At 42.1% G+C, this 16,057-nt stretch overlaps 2 protein-coding genes across 2 annotated transcripts; one reads left to right on the plus strand and one right to left on the minus strand.

The window, feature by feature from the left end:
* Positions 1-1,849: 1,849 nt before the first annotated feature.
* Positions 1,850-5,175, plus strand: LOC143418328 (uncharacterized). Its single transcript, XM_076882955.1, has 2 exons — positions 1,850-2,448; positions 3,415-5,175. Exons 1-2 carry the CDS (start codon positions 2,220-2,222, stop codon positions 3,708-3,710), a joined length of 525 nt encoding a protein of 174 aa, XP_076739070.1. The 5' UTR covers positions 1,850-2,219; the 3' UTR covers positions 3,711-5,175.
* Positions 5,176-6,610: 1,435 nt separating this feature from the next.
* Positions 6,611-14,692, minus strand: farsa (phenylalanyl-tRNA synthetase subunit alpha). Its single transcript, XM_004562914.4, has 13 exons — positions 14,499-14,692; positions 14,256-14,393; positions 13,842-13,940; positions 13,635-13,753; positions 10,372-10,464; positions 9,743-9,871; positions 9,551-9,666; positions 9,379-9,463; positions 9,193-9,292; positions 8,572-8,740; positions 8,333-8,410; positions 7,776-7,890; positions 6,611-7,153 (listed from the first exon to the last, which is right to left on the minus strand). Exons 1-13 carry the CDS (start codon positions 14,643-14,645, stop codon positions 7,048-7,050), a joined length of 1,494 nt encoding a protein of 497 aa, XP_004562971.1. The 5' UTR covers positions 14,646-14,692; the 3' UTR covers positions 6,611-7,047.
* Between the last annotated feature and the right edge of the window lie 1,365 nt (positions 14,693-16,057).

The raw sequence follows: 16,057 nt of genomic DNA on the forward strand, positions 1-16,057 counted from the left end.
CCTCAAGAGCAAGGAGGAGATTCCAGGAGACACACAGTTACTCTAGGACATCCAGGCGGTCCTTAACCCATCAGTAGGATTGCTCTCTGCTCCTTTGTGCAAGGAGAAACAGGAAGAGCACTGCAAGAGCTACAAATGACCTCCAGCAGGACACTGATGTTGATGTCTGGGTAGAGAGTCCCCATGACATCAGGAACATTCCCAGATGTTGTCAGGCATGCATATCAGCACATGGGGCCATACAAACTAGAGTACCATTCAATGTTGCTGCAATGAAATTTTTGCAAAATGCACTAGCTTGCCACATCATTTGTTCACTTTGATTTCCAGGGTGTGTTTGAATGCAGCCCTCTGTAAGATGACCATTTTCATTCCCATCCAATGATCTGGTATCCTTTCCTTCCTAACACTTTACCCAGTCTGTATTAGTGTAGATAAACGTGGCTTTAAGTTGTGATGTGTTTCCAGAAATATTGGCTGGGATCAGTACTTTGAATGTATCAATAATTTCCAGGACTAAAATAATGGCTGTTACCAGAAACACCTGCCTTACAATTTGTAGTGCTGATCTACTAAATGTGCCCATAAATGTCCAGTTTCCACATAGCTGGCAGTAATTAGACATACTTAGATTGAGATTTAGATTGTTGTCTAATGCAGAGTAACTTTAACGCATAATAAATGCTCAAGTGTGCATCTTGGAGGTGTGTCCATGCATGTGGTGTGCATGTTTTTTGCCGCAGGTCTGTAGCACACAGGCATCAATCCATGGATTCGTGCTCTGCTGCAAGAAAAAATCAATATTAATGTATTTAAGGAAGTAATCGTGCTTCTCTCTGCAGGTGACGAAACATTTGATCTCACAGTATTTTTACAAGTGTTTGTCCCCAGAGTCAGGATCAAATTAAGAAGAAAAAAAGGCTTTTAAATAATGCTGCCCCCTTGTATGATCTTACTCCTGGAACGAGGAGCTGAAATTGTCAAAACTGACTACTATGGAGTTTAAGTCCATTTTCAACCAGACTTTTACATGGAAAAATAAAATATATCACTATAATGATGACACAACCTGAGTGTAAGGTGAATCTTTGTTATATCCTTGACTGCTCTGACAAAAATAATAGCCAGCTGGGTTTGGACAAGATGTTGGACATAAGAAAAACTCTCATATGCTCGGAGAATACCTCTCTGACTCTATGATTATGCATTTATTTTATTTTAAAAGAAGGTCTGGGTTGTTGTTGTTTTTAAACAGTGATCATCATTATTGTGAAATGCAAAAGAATGCAAAAGTCTCATTTCTCCTATTAACGTCTGCAGGATTTTACACTTGAAAAAATATATATATATATTTTTAATATTTATAATTAGCATTTTTTTTAATATTTAAAAAAAAATACATAGCATATTTACATTTTGACCATAACCAGTAACCGTGACTGCTGCAGCAGTATGGCAGTGGGCTGTAACGCATTTTTAAAATGTGTTTGTGTGATCATTTGAGACTGTGAAAGTGGATATGCTGCAAAGAAGTGTCTTTGCCCACAGTTACCTTCAAGTCCACCCAAAGGTGCTAATAAGGTTCAGCTCACCCCCGTGTCCCGTCTACAAACCCGCAATTTATTCAGTTTAACTGAAAGACACACTGACATTAACACCTCCGGGGACGTCCCGAGCTGCGTACATGAGCAAAAATAGCATCTCTACGCGGTAGAAAGGACTAGTTTCCTTTCAGGGGACTTCTCGGTAGCGCTGCTTAAGCCTGCCGTGAGCCGACAGTTTCCAGCAGGGTGAGGGTGCGTGGGCTAAAGTGGGCGGACCTGACAGTTTACAGCTGCCGGCGGGACGCATGTTTCATTTCAGCACCAAGGACAGAGCAGGAGGCAGCAGCACCCACCGCACCTTACATAAGAACCCCAAGCCAGGAGCGCTCTTTACCGCTGAAGGACTGGATCGATTTGGTGTCTGAGAACAAGGGATGAAGTAAAGAAGTGAGATGCAAACTTATCAGAACTTCATTTTCATTTTGCCCTTCATATTTCTTTTATTTTCTTTGCGAAACTGGACAATTAACCTTCATATTAACGGCAAATTGATTTTATTATTAGAATTTTTCCATAATGTCTTCGTGTAAGAAATATCACCCTCGTGTGTGGAGTATGGTCTGGTTATAAGAAGTGAGGAAAAAGCCCACACGTGTATCACCTGTTCCTGTAACCATGAATGGTTATAATTTCACCGATTTCAACTCCACCCACGAAGCACACGCTTACCCTTACTCAGCGTCGGTAGACGACCCTCTGTACCGGCAGTACAAACCCCCGGTGAAGGAGCTCATCCCTTTACCAAAGGCGGTGCTGTATCTGCTCATGGCCGCTCTGGTAGTAGTTGGAGTTGCCTATGCCATCATTGGACACCTCATCAAGGATCTGGCCATTGACATAACAGGTACGTGCCAGTCACCCAGAGCAGGCAAATCAAACTCCTTTTACACCGTGGGCCGTGTATGCAGCCCATTTTGATCTGAATTGACCTGTGAAACTTCCATTTGTGTCAGTGTAAAGAAGTTCAACTACACATTTAATGCTTGAGATATTTTAATGAAAGAAGTGCAATTTTACAGCTCACTTTTTATCCACATGATAAAGAAATGCTGCTCTGGGCTTAAATTGTAAGAACCAAATATGTAAAATTACAGAAATGGTTCTGTTAGCTCATTGTGCAGACTGTGCTGAAATTATAAAACTGAACTTTATTTGTTAATTGACAGAATGTCTTTTTTAAAATTGTGAGCCCAGTGTAAAATACTACATTTCAACAGTAGATTGTGAAAAAACAGGAACTTTGTGTTTTTAATTATTCATCTTTATTACTGTGGTGGAGAATGAATGGCAATAGGGGAGAACTTCACCAGTAGTAAAAGCTGTACAACCAGAGAAAATACAGTTACAAGTCTAAAATTGGTGGCCAGTTCTGGCACTGGGGTCTTCTGTTTGGTACTCCTCTGTTTGGATTACAGCTCTGAGAGTACAATAACAGGGATGCAGCAGCAGTGAGGATACACTGAGTACTGATGCATGTACTTTTAACACCACTGTGATCCAAATGAGTTCATCTGCACTCAAAGCAGAGGTTATTTTTGCTCTATATGTTAATAAACATGCCAATAAAATGGGGACAGTCAGTGCTTGGTAGCTTTAGTTTAGCTTTAGTACTACAAAGGCTTAAATTGAAACACTTGTGCATCACTTTCAGCCAGACTGTTCAGGAATTCAAGCTTTCTTTTCAACACAAACCTCAGTTATCTGTCAGTTTTCGCCATTAATGCATCACCTTTGGTCAATTTGCCTGCTTTTTCACAGCTTTCAGTTTGTTGTGAATACTCCTTTGCTAAGCCGTGTCTTCCTTCTTTAGAGTGTTTGCTCGGTCCACCTGGAGATGAAGACAAAGACGAGGATGATCCCCAACGTATGGGCAGCCATCCCCCCTCGGCGCATCCGTTCGCTCACAATGCCTTCCACGTGTGGGACCAGGACGATGTGGTCATTCCTCTATCTCGCGACGAAAGCCCCCAGACCAGTCCGCTGCTGCTGGCTGCCATCCCCTACATCCCGTCATTCTTCCCACACTCTCACAGCCCACCGAGTCACGGCTCTCCGGGTTTCCCCAACTGCCCAGAAACAAGCAAGGAAATCCCGGGGGAGTTCTGATTGTGACATGGACCTTGACTACACGCCTGAGTGTGCATAACACATGACTTTGACAGAAGGAGATGGCTGCGAGGTACAAACATGTACAAACTGCACATCTCATATCCCGTGTCATTACCAGCAGACCTTCAGTGACTGTGAAGCGAGCAGCAGTAATGAAACTGTCTCTAACACGTTAAAGGATTTGTCAGTATTACACCACATGGCTTAAGACTGTTGTCACAAAATGAGAAAAGCTGACAATCTCAGGCAGGGAATCCAAAGAGGAAGTGATTTAGAGGAGAAGATCAGCACTTATTGTCTCTGTGTGCCTGATCTTCAGTGAGATACATTTTAGATAAGTACAAAAAACACGACATGTTGATATAAAGTATTTTTGTTGTTTTTTCTGTTTTGTTTTTTTTAAGTAAAATCTGTCTGAAATGTATCAGGGGGGCTATTGTGTCCAGTGTGAGTGACATATGATGATCCAGGGCGTGAGATTGAAAGACTGTCCATCTGCTGCAGCATTATAATCCACCTGCACAACAACAGATTAGCTGTAAAGTCTGCTCACAGATTTGCATTTTTTGCAGTGCAACGTGTCTCTTTGTTGGTGATTTTAATGTTATTTTGGTATGCTTCATGTATGACTCATAAAAAAGAAAAAGGAACGCAAAATTCGTTTCTGGAGTCTTTGACAAAGCTGCTTCCAACCTCCTGGCCTTCTCACACACTTCATTAAAATGTTATTTGAAGACACTCGGGGATTAGAGGAAGACTTAAGGGAGTTCCAGCTATTCAACAGTTACGTACGCAGAGCAGCTTAACCCTGCAGCTTTAGCGCAGGTGTCACACGCGCTCGTGGATTCCCTTTAGCTGTCTTGTACACAGAACGGGACAATGCAGCTTATGGCTCAAAGGTAACCGAAGATCTGAACATTTTAAAAAGAGACATTCAAATTTGTCTTAATTTAGCAGAGCAGAAACCAGACGGGAAATGATTAAGAAATTTACAGGTTAACTGTCCTAAAAACTGTAAAAGACCCATCAAATTAATCTGAGAACTGAACTTTCTCTGAACTTTGTCCAGGCAAAACAGGACATCAGCAGACTTCAGAGAGAAAGAAATTGTAAAATGCCCCAGGAGGCCAAAACAACTACAAAATAATAAAAGTAAATGAATAAAAATTTGAAAGAAAGAGTGGTGAGCTCTGCGACTTATCCATGGAACTGTGGTGGATGATCACGGGATCCTTTCTGTGTTTATAAAATACAGTAAATTATAAAATACAGAAATGAAGAGCACTTTACCACGAGGCAGGAAAATACAGAGAGTTTAAACATTTCATCAGCATCAGGAGGAATTCTGTAATGCATGCTGTAGTAAACGGCATAGACGTTGCTTCACAGAACAAATAAGCCTAAAATATTCTAGAAAAACAACCCAGGAGTCGTAAGTTGTGGAGTGACAGAGTAAAGTCACCGGACATTAATCTGACTGAGCTGCTTTTTATTAGATTAATGTGTCCAATTACATTTGAGCCCCTAAAAATAAAGGCATATGTACAGCCAAAGGTGGCTCTAAATACTCTCATTTTAATATAGTAGTTATATTTTGGTTTGGTCCATTCAAGCCCTCGGCCCATCTGAGAGGCATGGTGAAGGTTTGGGTCAGCTGACTTCAGTGTTTAATAGGTAGTTGTTAGAAACTCGATCACTACGTGTTGAAGTGGTGACGCATATCACTCTAATCTCTTTGATGGTCGCGGTACAGTTCAGTTTCAAATGTGAGCTTTTGCTAACCAACATTAGCATGAGCAGAAAGCTCGCTATTCAGCATAAGAGCTATCAGGACTGTTATGTGACACTGAAATTTAGAGTTTTACAGCCTGATCTGTCTTGATGCATGATCAATCATCCATACATCCATCATCTGGATGTAGTGTTTTCAACCATGACTGATTTCTTTAGTCTTCAACACTGATCAAAGATCATTGATCACTGATCAACGGTCACTGTTCACAGAGAGTTGGGGGATGGCTGCAACCACAGCATTGTAAGATGGTGAAAGCTGTACCCTTAGGCCCCCTCCTCGATTCAGAGATGGTCTTTCCCTTTTCACGTAAATGGCCTCCTTGACTCTGCGCTCAAACCAGCGTTCCTCCTGTCCAGGATGTGTACATCCTCATCATTGAAAGAGTGTCCACTGGCCTGTAGGTGTAAATAGACTGCTGAGTCCTGGCCTGACGAGGTAGCTCTTCTGTGTTGTGCCATCAGCTTTGCCAGAGGTTGCTTGGTTTCCCTGATGTATAAATCATGGCAATCCTCCTGGCACTTAACAGCGTACACTTTGTTACTCTGTTTGTGTCGGGGGACCTGATCCTTGGGGTCGACCGATTTTTAGCGCAGCGTGTTTTGTTGTTTAAAGGCCACGGAAACGCGGTGTTTGCAGCCATTCCCCAACTCTCTCTGAATTGTACTCATGGTCTTTGATCAATGGTCATGGCAATTTGCATATTAATGACCAAAGAACTGACCTCACAGCCCATTGTTCATTCAGTGGGCTTGTGCAAATGTACTGTTTAGAAGATTGGGGAAACCTGCAGTCAGCTGAGACTGAAGAAGACACTTGGATGAGTGACGAAATGTTTCTCCCACTGAAAACGCTTCGTCCAGATGATCAGAATCAACCTTTTGGGATACGACTTGATCTGTTTTATTTTAATATCTTTTTAACTTTGTTTCTCTGGTAAAGACGCAGACGTCACTCAGTCGTCCTGCTGCTGATCGGCATCTCACTGAAAAGCTGCATGCTTTTAGAAATGTGTGGGAGGATTACCTTTACAGTGTATGTTTCTCATACATGCATACAAGTAAAAACATGCTCATTTGAAGAATTACAAGCCAGACTGCACTGATACCTGGAAAAAGCTTTTATTTTGACTTCCAAAAGTTGCAGTTTTATTTTTCCTGTACAAGATGATTGAATATAGTAGATCAGGGTCAAGGTGGTAAAAAAAGGCAGTTTGTAACAAATTCAAGACTCATCCTCATTCACCCAGCTGCAGTGTGGAGTTCATAAAAAAAAAAAAGAAAAAAAAAAGATGCTCTTTTGTGTTAAAGCCCTTTGAAATCAGATCTGTCTGAAGGCTGTGGTGAAAAAAAGCCCCGTCCCTTTTAGCGCTACAGTCGCTTTCAGGCCAACTGCTTTTACTGGCCGAGCTTTGATAAAGGGGACAGCGGTGGTGCCGGGCTTTGAGGAGAGACGTGGGTATGAGGTGTTACACAGTAAAGATAAAAAGGAAAGGGTCCATCCAAATGAATAATAACATTAATAACAACAGCTGGGCGGTACTCAGGAGTCCAGGCGGCATATAGGGCTGTCGTAGACCATCTGTAGGTTCACCTTGTGTCCCACCAGCTCTCTGATGTTGTTGATGCCGTATTTAATCATGGTGGGCCTGCGAGACAGAGGAGAAGCCCGCGTGAGCGGTTGTTCTGTTGGGAGACGCGACTATGTTGTGTCTAACAGACGAGAGCGAAAACAACAGAGGTCGGAGTAGTAAAGGATTACTCGCCCTGGATTACGGAACATTACCCAGCTCACTCACTCCACGGTTATTAGCTGCGACAGTTGGTCGTAGTTAAGACTCAATTAGCGCTCGATTCAAACAGCAAGCTGAATACAGTGTGCGACGGCGCGACCAGCGAGCGACTCATTTGGGACGACTTCACTTTAGAAAAGCGGGAGTGAGCAAAGAGAAAGGCAGAGACTCACAGTCTGACCTCAAATAATTTCACAGGATAATAGAAATGAAACTCACGTACAAGCAGGAGTAATCCTCCACAGGAAACAAACCTACATTTCTTCAATGTGGGTCAGTTCAGCGCGTACACAAGAAGTGATTATGAGTACACACAGACTTAATCACACACCTTTAATCCCTACATGGAACATCTACTATAGTTTGGGAGATACGTACTGACGTCCTTCCCTTTTAGACTCATGCTGTGTCTAGCGTGGCTGACCTCTCAGTTTTCCTTGTAGCTAATTAACTCGTATTGCTTTTCATGCACGCTCACCTTTCCAGAGACAGGCCCCAGGCAATTACAGACACATCCTCAGGGAGGCCCATGGGAAGCAGCATCTCTGGTCTGAACACTCCTGAGTTTCCCACTTCCACCCACTTTTTTAATCCTGTACACGTGGAAAGAAATGACAAAAAACAGGGATGTCAAACTCATTTTTACTGTGTACAGCCCACCAACAAGGACAATTTCAACACTACATCTCAGTCTAGTGTAAAGAAGATCAACTAGATGATTATTGATTGCGATGTGTCACATGAATGACCATTGGGGAGGTCTCTATCATTGGTGAAAGCTATAAAACTTACAGTTAAAAGTCTAAAATTGATGTCCTCCTTCACATTTTCCAAAGCCTCCCAGTGGGCCAGATTGGAGTCTTTGACAGGCCAATTCTGGTCCCCGGGTCTTATGTTTGACACCCCTAATATACACCATCAGAAATGTCTATAAAAGAGACTACTAGGACGTTCTTTTGGCTTTCTTAAAGCTCAGGTTTCTGTTGTGTGTAAGTTAGACTAATAGCGCTACATAAAAACAGAGTTGCACTGTACCTTCATGGTAGCTGAACACTTCCATGCTGGGCTCTGTGTAGGGGTTGTAGGCAGGCTTGAAGCGTAGTTTGGTAATTCCTAAAAAAAGGCGTTTGGTAAAAGAATAGGATATTGTAACTGTCTGTTTATTTATTTTTTTTTAAAGTGAGTATTAAGAGGCTTTCTACAAACAACTATCAGCACATTTGTCCCTTCCAAACTTTGGTCTTTCAAGTCCAGTGTCCTCTATCAGTCCTCACCTAGTTTGGTGAAGAACTGATGCAGAACACCCATGAGGTCTCCCAGAGTCAGTCCATAGTCGGCTACTACGCCCTCTATCTGGTGGAACTCTGCTAGATGGGTGGCATCGAGGGTCTCGTTCCTAAACACGCGATCGATGGAGAAATACTTGACGGGGGTGAACTTCTCCTGGTTATCAGTGTGAGGAGAAAAGGAAGGGGAGAAGAGTTTTAGAGTTATTGACTGGACACATACGACGTCAAAACAATGTGAACCCACACCTTAAACCATCTGCTGCTGCTGCTCTTCTATGGAGGGAATTACTCACATTCAGACACAGGAGCATTAGTGAGGTCAGGCGTAAGGCCTGGATCTCAGTCAAGTTTCCAGTTCACTGTCCAAAAAGTCAGTGGGTGCTTAAAGGGCAGGTCTTAAGACATGGTAATGACAAACGCTGTGCTCTTGTTGTCTAAAACATACTCTATGTTTTACTTCAGAAAACAAACATTATGTTGAAATTACATTTACTGACGGGGGAATTACACTCTTAGTCGTGAGCTGTATTATGAAGTGTTACCAAGAAATCAAATCACCAGACAGCTCTGATTTATATGGTCAGTGCAGCGTCCCTACAGTCTCACCTGCTGTGCCAGTTTATACAGCATGCGTGCGCTGACTGCTGTAGTGTGAGTGCGGAGGATGTTCTTCTGAGCCTCCTCTATCTTCCAGTCATACTTGTACCTACAAGAGAGATGATAAAATGCAATGAGATGCAGTGACAGCAACGACACTGTTACTTGTTAAGTGAGCTTGTGATCACGCCTCACCCCTGTGAACCGTAGCCTCCCTCAGAGTGGACCTTCTTCACCCTCTCCAGGTAGTCCTGTGGGAACTCGTGGGCGTGCGCTGGGTCTGAAAAACAGCGAGTGAAGGGTGATCAGAAATCATTCTCGATTGAACTCGCAGCTCATTTCCACCACTCGGTGACCTCGGGCTCACCGGACAGGAAGAAGGTGTCGTGCTGGTCTCTGGCTGGGTGCTGCTGGGGCTGGAAGAGGGAGTCAAAGTTCCAGAAAGAGCTTTCTATGAAGTTGTTGGTCGGCATCTCGGTGAAACTACAAGAAACAGATGGTTAACTGGGTGTTTTATTATGCGAATGTGTGCGTTTCTCCCAGTTTCACAGCTGCTCACCCCATCTCCAAGAAGATCTGCCGGAACTGCGTTCGCACCTTCATCAGCGGGTGTAGGTGACCGCAGTCTGGGGCAACACCCATGGCCTCAAAGTTGTAGGGCTTAAATTTCTTCTCTTTCCAGTTGCCACTGGAACACACCACATGCAGGGAGGTAACACAAAAACATTTCTCTCAAATCATTTCGCCATTTTTAATCTGTGGCTGAGATGATTGAGGCGGGCGAATCTACAGTGCACGTAATCAGCACGGAGCAGCACGCAGAATACCAATTTGAATTTTGGGCAATGCAACATCTGGATACTGCTTTTAGCCAAATCCTCTATGATATGATTTCATGCAAAAAAACAAAAGTGTGCAAGCGCTCTTTTCATTCTGTCGCTTTCAGCATGAAAGCTAAAGCATCTGTCCTGCCCTGCCTTTAGGACTGAGTCCACATCTTTGGACTTGTCCCCTTTTATGGGCAGATTTTTTCTCTGTCCTCACTCAGGACCCTGCAGGCTGACACTGACTGCCAGAGGAGGGTGGGCCTGGGTTGGAATTGAACCCAGGCCTCTGCAGTGAGGACTCTGTGCGCACGCTTTACCTGATGAGCTACTGAAACTCTGAGGAGAGTGCATCTCTACATACCTGGCAATCATCTCAGGGGTGAGCTCCGTCTCCTGTTTGGTGATGGTGGTGCTGAAGGAGTTGCCCTTAGTGATCCAGTAAGACTTCACAGTCCTGAACACAAATTAGAATGACCTCAGTACGCAGAAAGGTACTGCTGTTGACAATCTAAAGACCGTAAAAACATGCAGTTATTTTTATTTTGATTCATACTTTCATAGCAGAAAAATCATTTCAAAATAAAGGATTTTAGGTACTTCTTGCATGAATTTATTGATTAGAATAAAATAAAGCAGAACATTCTTAATAGCAAGAAAGAAAGTACACCTCTGCACAGGGCTGTGCGATATGACCAAAATCTCCTATTCCAATATAAGAATTCTATCGTCCCGATAACGATATAAATCACAAAAATGTAACATTTTCTGTAAATTCTGTGAATCTCGGGCAGCTCGTCTTGCGGGAAGTGTTTCCAGCTGCGCGTCGTGTAGCTGGAGTCGAGTGTTTTAACCCATGCATGAAACTATACATTTTTAGACATAAGTTGTAACGGCCGCCGTTTTCTTTGTGAGTATTTATTACACGGCGTGCTGCGGGGAAAAGCCTGTTCTAACGTTTGAGTCTAAGGTTTATTTTTTAGCACCTGGCGGCTCTTTTTTTTTAATTCTCATCCGTAAATAATCTGCTCTTTCACCTGATTCAGTTTATTTTGAAAAGCCTCAACAGGATCTTGAGCTTTATTGTGAAAGGTTTATGTGGAACATAAAAAAGCAGACACGCGATGCTGTTAACGTCGTTGTTGCTAACCACAACGCATAAAAACAGGCGCTTGTCCGTCCATAGTGTGGTTATATAAAATATAAGAGAAAGAGAGAACTTTAAGAAATTAATATAGCCACTACAGTGACCATCAAAACGATGAAAAAATATTGCCGTAAACAGTTTATTTTGCGACACCACGAAACAAACGATAGCGTAAAATGAAACGATAGACGTTTTTATATCATCATCCGATATATATGGTTCTATCGAACAGCCCTACCTCTGCATGGATTTGAACTTGTGACCTCACACTTTCAAGCCCATTTCTTTTCCTACTGAGCTAGTGTGGCATAGTGATAAATCCATTATGTACCACACAGATTAGTTGTGATGGCGTTCAGAAAAACAAACATGTGTTTAGCTCCTTTCTTGCAATAATGATCCAGATTCATCACTTTTTAAACAGACCTCCATTCTACATGGAGACAACACAAACATCCGCCCATCTGTGGACCAGCTTTGGCCCAGGAGATGACGTCAGGGTCTGCTTTGAATAACCAGTCAGAGGAGGAAAGACTGTCAGATGTGACCAACAGCTATATAGCCACATATATGTTCTCACAGAAACATCATGTCTACCCACGACATGATCACTTCCCTAAACGACAGAAACTCTGATGTGAAGCTAATTAGCAGAGATCCTGTGAGGTTAATTCAAGAACCTCTGTGACAAACCTGCCACGCTGCCACATCACAATGTGATGGTTAAATCTGTCTCACATTGGGAGGATTATTTAAACATCAAACGTAAACATGAATAGAAGCAAAACATTTTTGTGCTGGGGGGGAGTGCTGACAGGATAGCAGGAGCTCTAGTTCTACACTTAGGTAAACATGGGAAAACCAACTAGGTAGATCCAACAAATCATTATTACTTTTTCTAGTGCTCCTCACAGCGGTTTCCTCACATCCATTATTCTTAAGCAGGGGCTCTGCTGCTGCTCAGAGAGGATGCAACATTTATGGACAAGAGTGTCATTTCAATCATGAGTTTAAATGAAGTTAAGCTGGTTGTTAAACTTAATTTGTGCTGCTTTTAGGCACCTGTGGGCTTATTGGAGTGGTGCTGATGCAGGCAGGCAAGCGGTTTATTTGTATAGCACTTTAAAAAACACACCAGGCAGACCAAAGTGCTGAACGACACCGATCAAAACAACTAGCAAAATTAAAAATACAATAAAATTAATAAGAAAGGTGTCAGTTTCCTACACAGTTAAAAGCCAGAGAATAAAAATACGTTTTCAATCTGGATTTAAAGACCTGCACTGATGACGCTTGTCTAATATGGAGGGGAAGGTTATTCCAAAGCATCAGAGCCACAGTTGAGAATGCAAATGTAAACTGTTAAGACACAAGAATCATTTCAGACCTGTATAAAAGATTTATTGAGCTTTTAGGGGAGCAGATCATATGCAGCTGTATTAATAAAAGGATAAAAGGCTTTACCTAAAAATATCATTATATAATATTATATTATCTGAACTGAAGCCATATTCCACACACACACACACACACACACACACACACACACACACACACACACGGTTACTTTGCATCCTGGACCCGAGTGCGCTTTAGTACATCTTTATTTGTTCCACTTATTTTACTCCATCACTCTTCTCCATTCAAATGTAAACATCACCCCTCCCACCATCACGCCCACTCTAATACACACACACACAAAGCAAGTGTGGTTGTTTTTAGCGCACAGTGACACGCCATCCGCTTCCATGCCTTACGGATTCATCGGTTATTTAACACAGTGATGAATTTTCCACTCAGGCTGAATGCAGCTGAATCACACCGGGGATCACCTCTTCCATCACATTTAATCAAATGAACCAGACTTACAGGGTCAAACATGCTGAGGCAGAGGAGTGTCAGTACAACCTTAATCTGATTAAGTAAAGCTCATTTTAAAGCTTTTACTCTGGAAATTGTAAGACTTTTTTCCACTTCCACTTTCCATGACTGGAAACAGCAGCAGCAAATATTTTTGGGACCATTTAAAAACATTTATATCATGTGTTTGCCCGTCCCGCCCGCCTGTATGTAAGAATAATTTCTAACTCTACGAAACGAATCAGCTAACATGATTCAGACCACTAAGTGACATAAAATCTGATGGTTTAACACTCCTAGCTACCATTGCAGAGATTTGGCTGAAACCCCATGAGCAGCAGACTTCATGTGTGTGTGAAATGTGAAGTGAAAATATTGCCTGTTGCAATACTGAATGAAATTCAACACACTTAACTATGTTTTTGAAGACCTCTAGAGATGCCTGTCTACTTTGTGCATGTTCATCTCTTATTACTGCTGAGCTTGATGAGAACTTGAATCCAGTAATACCAGGCAAGCTGGAATGAGCAGGGAAACCCCTGAGTATCAATTAATCGTCTCCTGCCACCTACTGGCAGAAAAAGGTACACATTCACCACTAACTAAACAAGAGGACTTACACTTCAGAGAGCAGTTTTCTCTTCTTCAGCTCATTCTTTTCTTTTTCTTCCAGCTGAGTACTGTGGCCTTTCTGCACCAGAAGCAGTTTCTCCCTGACCTGGTCGTCTATGCTCTCCACCTGGGGATCAAAAACACACACCTTAATGAGAAAACTGACCTCAATCAGAAAAGGCGACAACAAAAGGCGGGTATGATGGAACACCTACAGTCCTGAATATCCTGGGGCCACCCTCGTGGGCCTTGTCCACTCTTATCCACTTGCTGGACATGGCCTTGCTGAAGCCGATCTTCCCAAATGGCAGTTTCTACACAGAAATGATGGCAGAGTTTAAGAAAGTTTAACTGAAACATCAAAAAAGGCTGAAAATACATGAGAGATGCAGACATTGGGAAATTCAATACAGATGTTTGACAAACATAAAATACATACACGTAAAACCTGAGCATAAACAGTCGAGTGGATGTTGTATTCGTAATATTGTGGACTTTCAGGGATATTTAAGAATCAAAACCTTGCTTCTCTTAAGTGTGTAGCAAGTTACCTCCGTCAGGTACCTAATGCATTAGATTCTTTGTTATTCTGATAATAATTAATTAATTAATTAATTTCAAACACTAACCATGAGCTCGCTCTGAGCCAGGCCCTCCTGGGGGATACAGCTAAAGACCCGGGATTCATGGCTGCCCTGCTCGGCGATCTCGGTGCCCTCCTCGGTCAGCTCCCAGTGCTTGGAGGAGCGCAACTCGGCTGAGATTACCTGTACAACAGGTAACAAACACGGCTGTCAGCTCAACCTATTGCATCAGTCACCGTGCATTTGACTGTGACAGCCTAACTTCCGCTGCTTCTTCGTGAAACTTACGTCACCGAGAGCCTGGAGACTCTTCACGGCCCCGACGATGACCTGATGATCCACCCCGAGGCTGGTCGCCACGGCCAGGCTGTCCACGCCGTCGTCCACCTTCTCAACCCGCTGTAAAAGCGTCTCCAACACACCGGTGTCCGCCATGCTGTAGCTCTACGAAGCCCGAAAGAGACCGGACGTGACGTCACTTTCTCGGAGGCCGAACAAGCAGGAGTAGCTAGGGCTTATCCTTCTTATTTCATTGTACTGTATATTGTTACTCTTATTTGCCCTGTATGTCTACTGTAAAAACTGAACTGGAATGACTGACTGTTCGCTTTATAATTTCAAATAAAGTTCAGAAAAAAAGGAGTAGCTAGGGCGACATAAAATGGGTTACCGTAAATATTGTATTTCTGTGCAATTTAGTTTTTGAATTTGAAACAAACAGAGAAATTGTTTCAGAATCAAATTTCTAATCTTTTAATAAAACAAAAATAAATACTTACTTTAGCTTTTTATGGACACCAAATATAAAGGTTTTTGACTGATAATAATAATAATAATAATAATAATAATAATAATAATAATAATAATAATAATGGATTGCATTTATAAAGCGCTTTACAATCCCACTATTCATTCACTCTCACATTCACACACTGGTGGAGGCAAGCTACAGTTGTAGCCACAGCTGCCCTGAGGCAGACTGACAGAAGCGAGGCTGCCATATCGCGCCATCGGCCCCTCTGGCCATCACCAGTAGGCGGTAGGTGAAGTGTCTTACCCAAGGACTCTTGTCACATACTGCTACTACTATCCATTGTTGAAAAAATGTGTTCATGACAGTGCAGATTTCTGGCATTTTGTGTAAATTTAAGCATGTAACAATTTAATTAGACAATAAGACAATTTAGTTAGACTTGTGTTTGTAACTGAACCACCTCATGTTGTGTAGCTGTCTAGATTTTATACTTATTGGGCTACATACTTATTTATTATACAGACTATACAGTACATAAAATCAAATATCCCATGTTTTATGTAACTGAAATGTTTAATTGTGTGGGCTAAAAAATAAGACAGTTGTAGACTATATTTATATGAAACATGTATACATTTACTGCATTTGATGTATTTTAACCATATATAATACATTGTATACAATGTAACACCAGCATTTGTGTAAAGAAAAAAAAAAGGCTGTGATTTTGCTACCCCATTTGATTTCCATACAAACCTAAGAAAATTTCTCTAGATCCGCCCCTGCATAGCTAAACATTGTTTATCAGGCATTATCAATAGATGAAATTGGACCTATTATGCTACCTACAAGCTCCATAAAAGCTAGTTTTATTTTAGACTCTACTAGAAAAACTTTGCTTGATGTACACCTCAAAGTAATCCTTACTTATCTTACACTGGGTCTTTGTGTAGCACCAAGTTCAAAAAGAGCGACTTAAGCTTCTTTTTTCCTTTGTAGCCACCGTCCTAAAGCAGACTAAAATTGCGTTGTCATGGCAATCCAAGTATGGGCGGATATTATGGTGTACAAGGTGGTCTAACATCCCTTTTTC

The sequence above is a fragment of the Maylandia zebra genome, linkage group LG4, assembly GCF_041146795.1.
Source record: "Maylandia zebra isolate NMK-2024a linkage group LG4, Mzebra_GT3a, whole genome shotgun sequence".
Taxonomy (NCBI): Eukaryota; Metazoa; Chordata; class Actinopteri; order Cichliformes; family Cichlidae; genus Maylandia; species Maylandia zebra.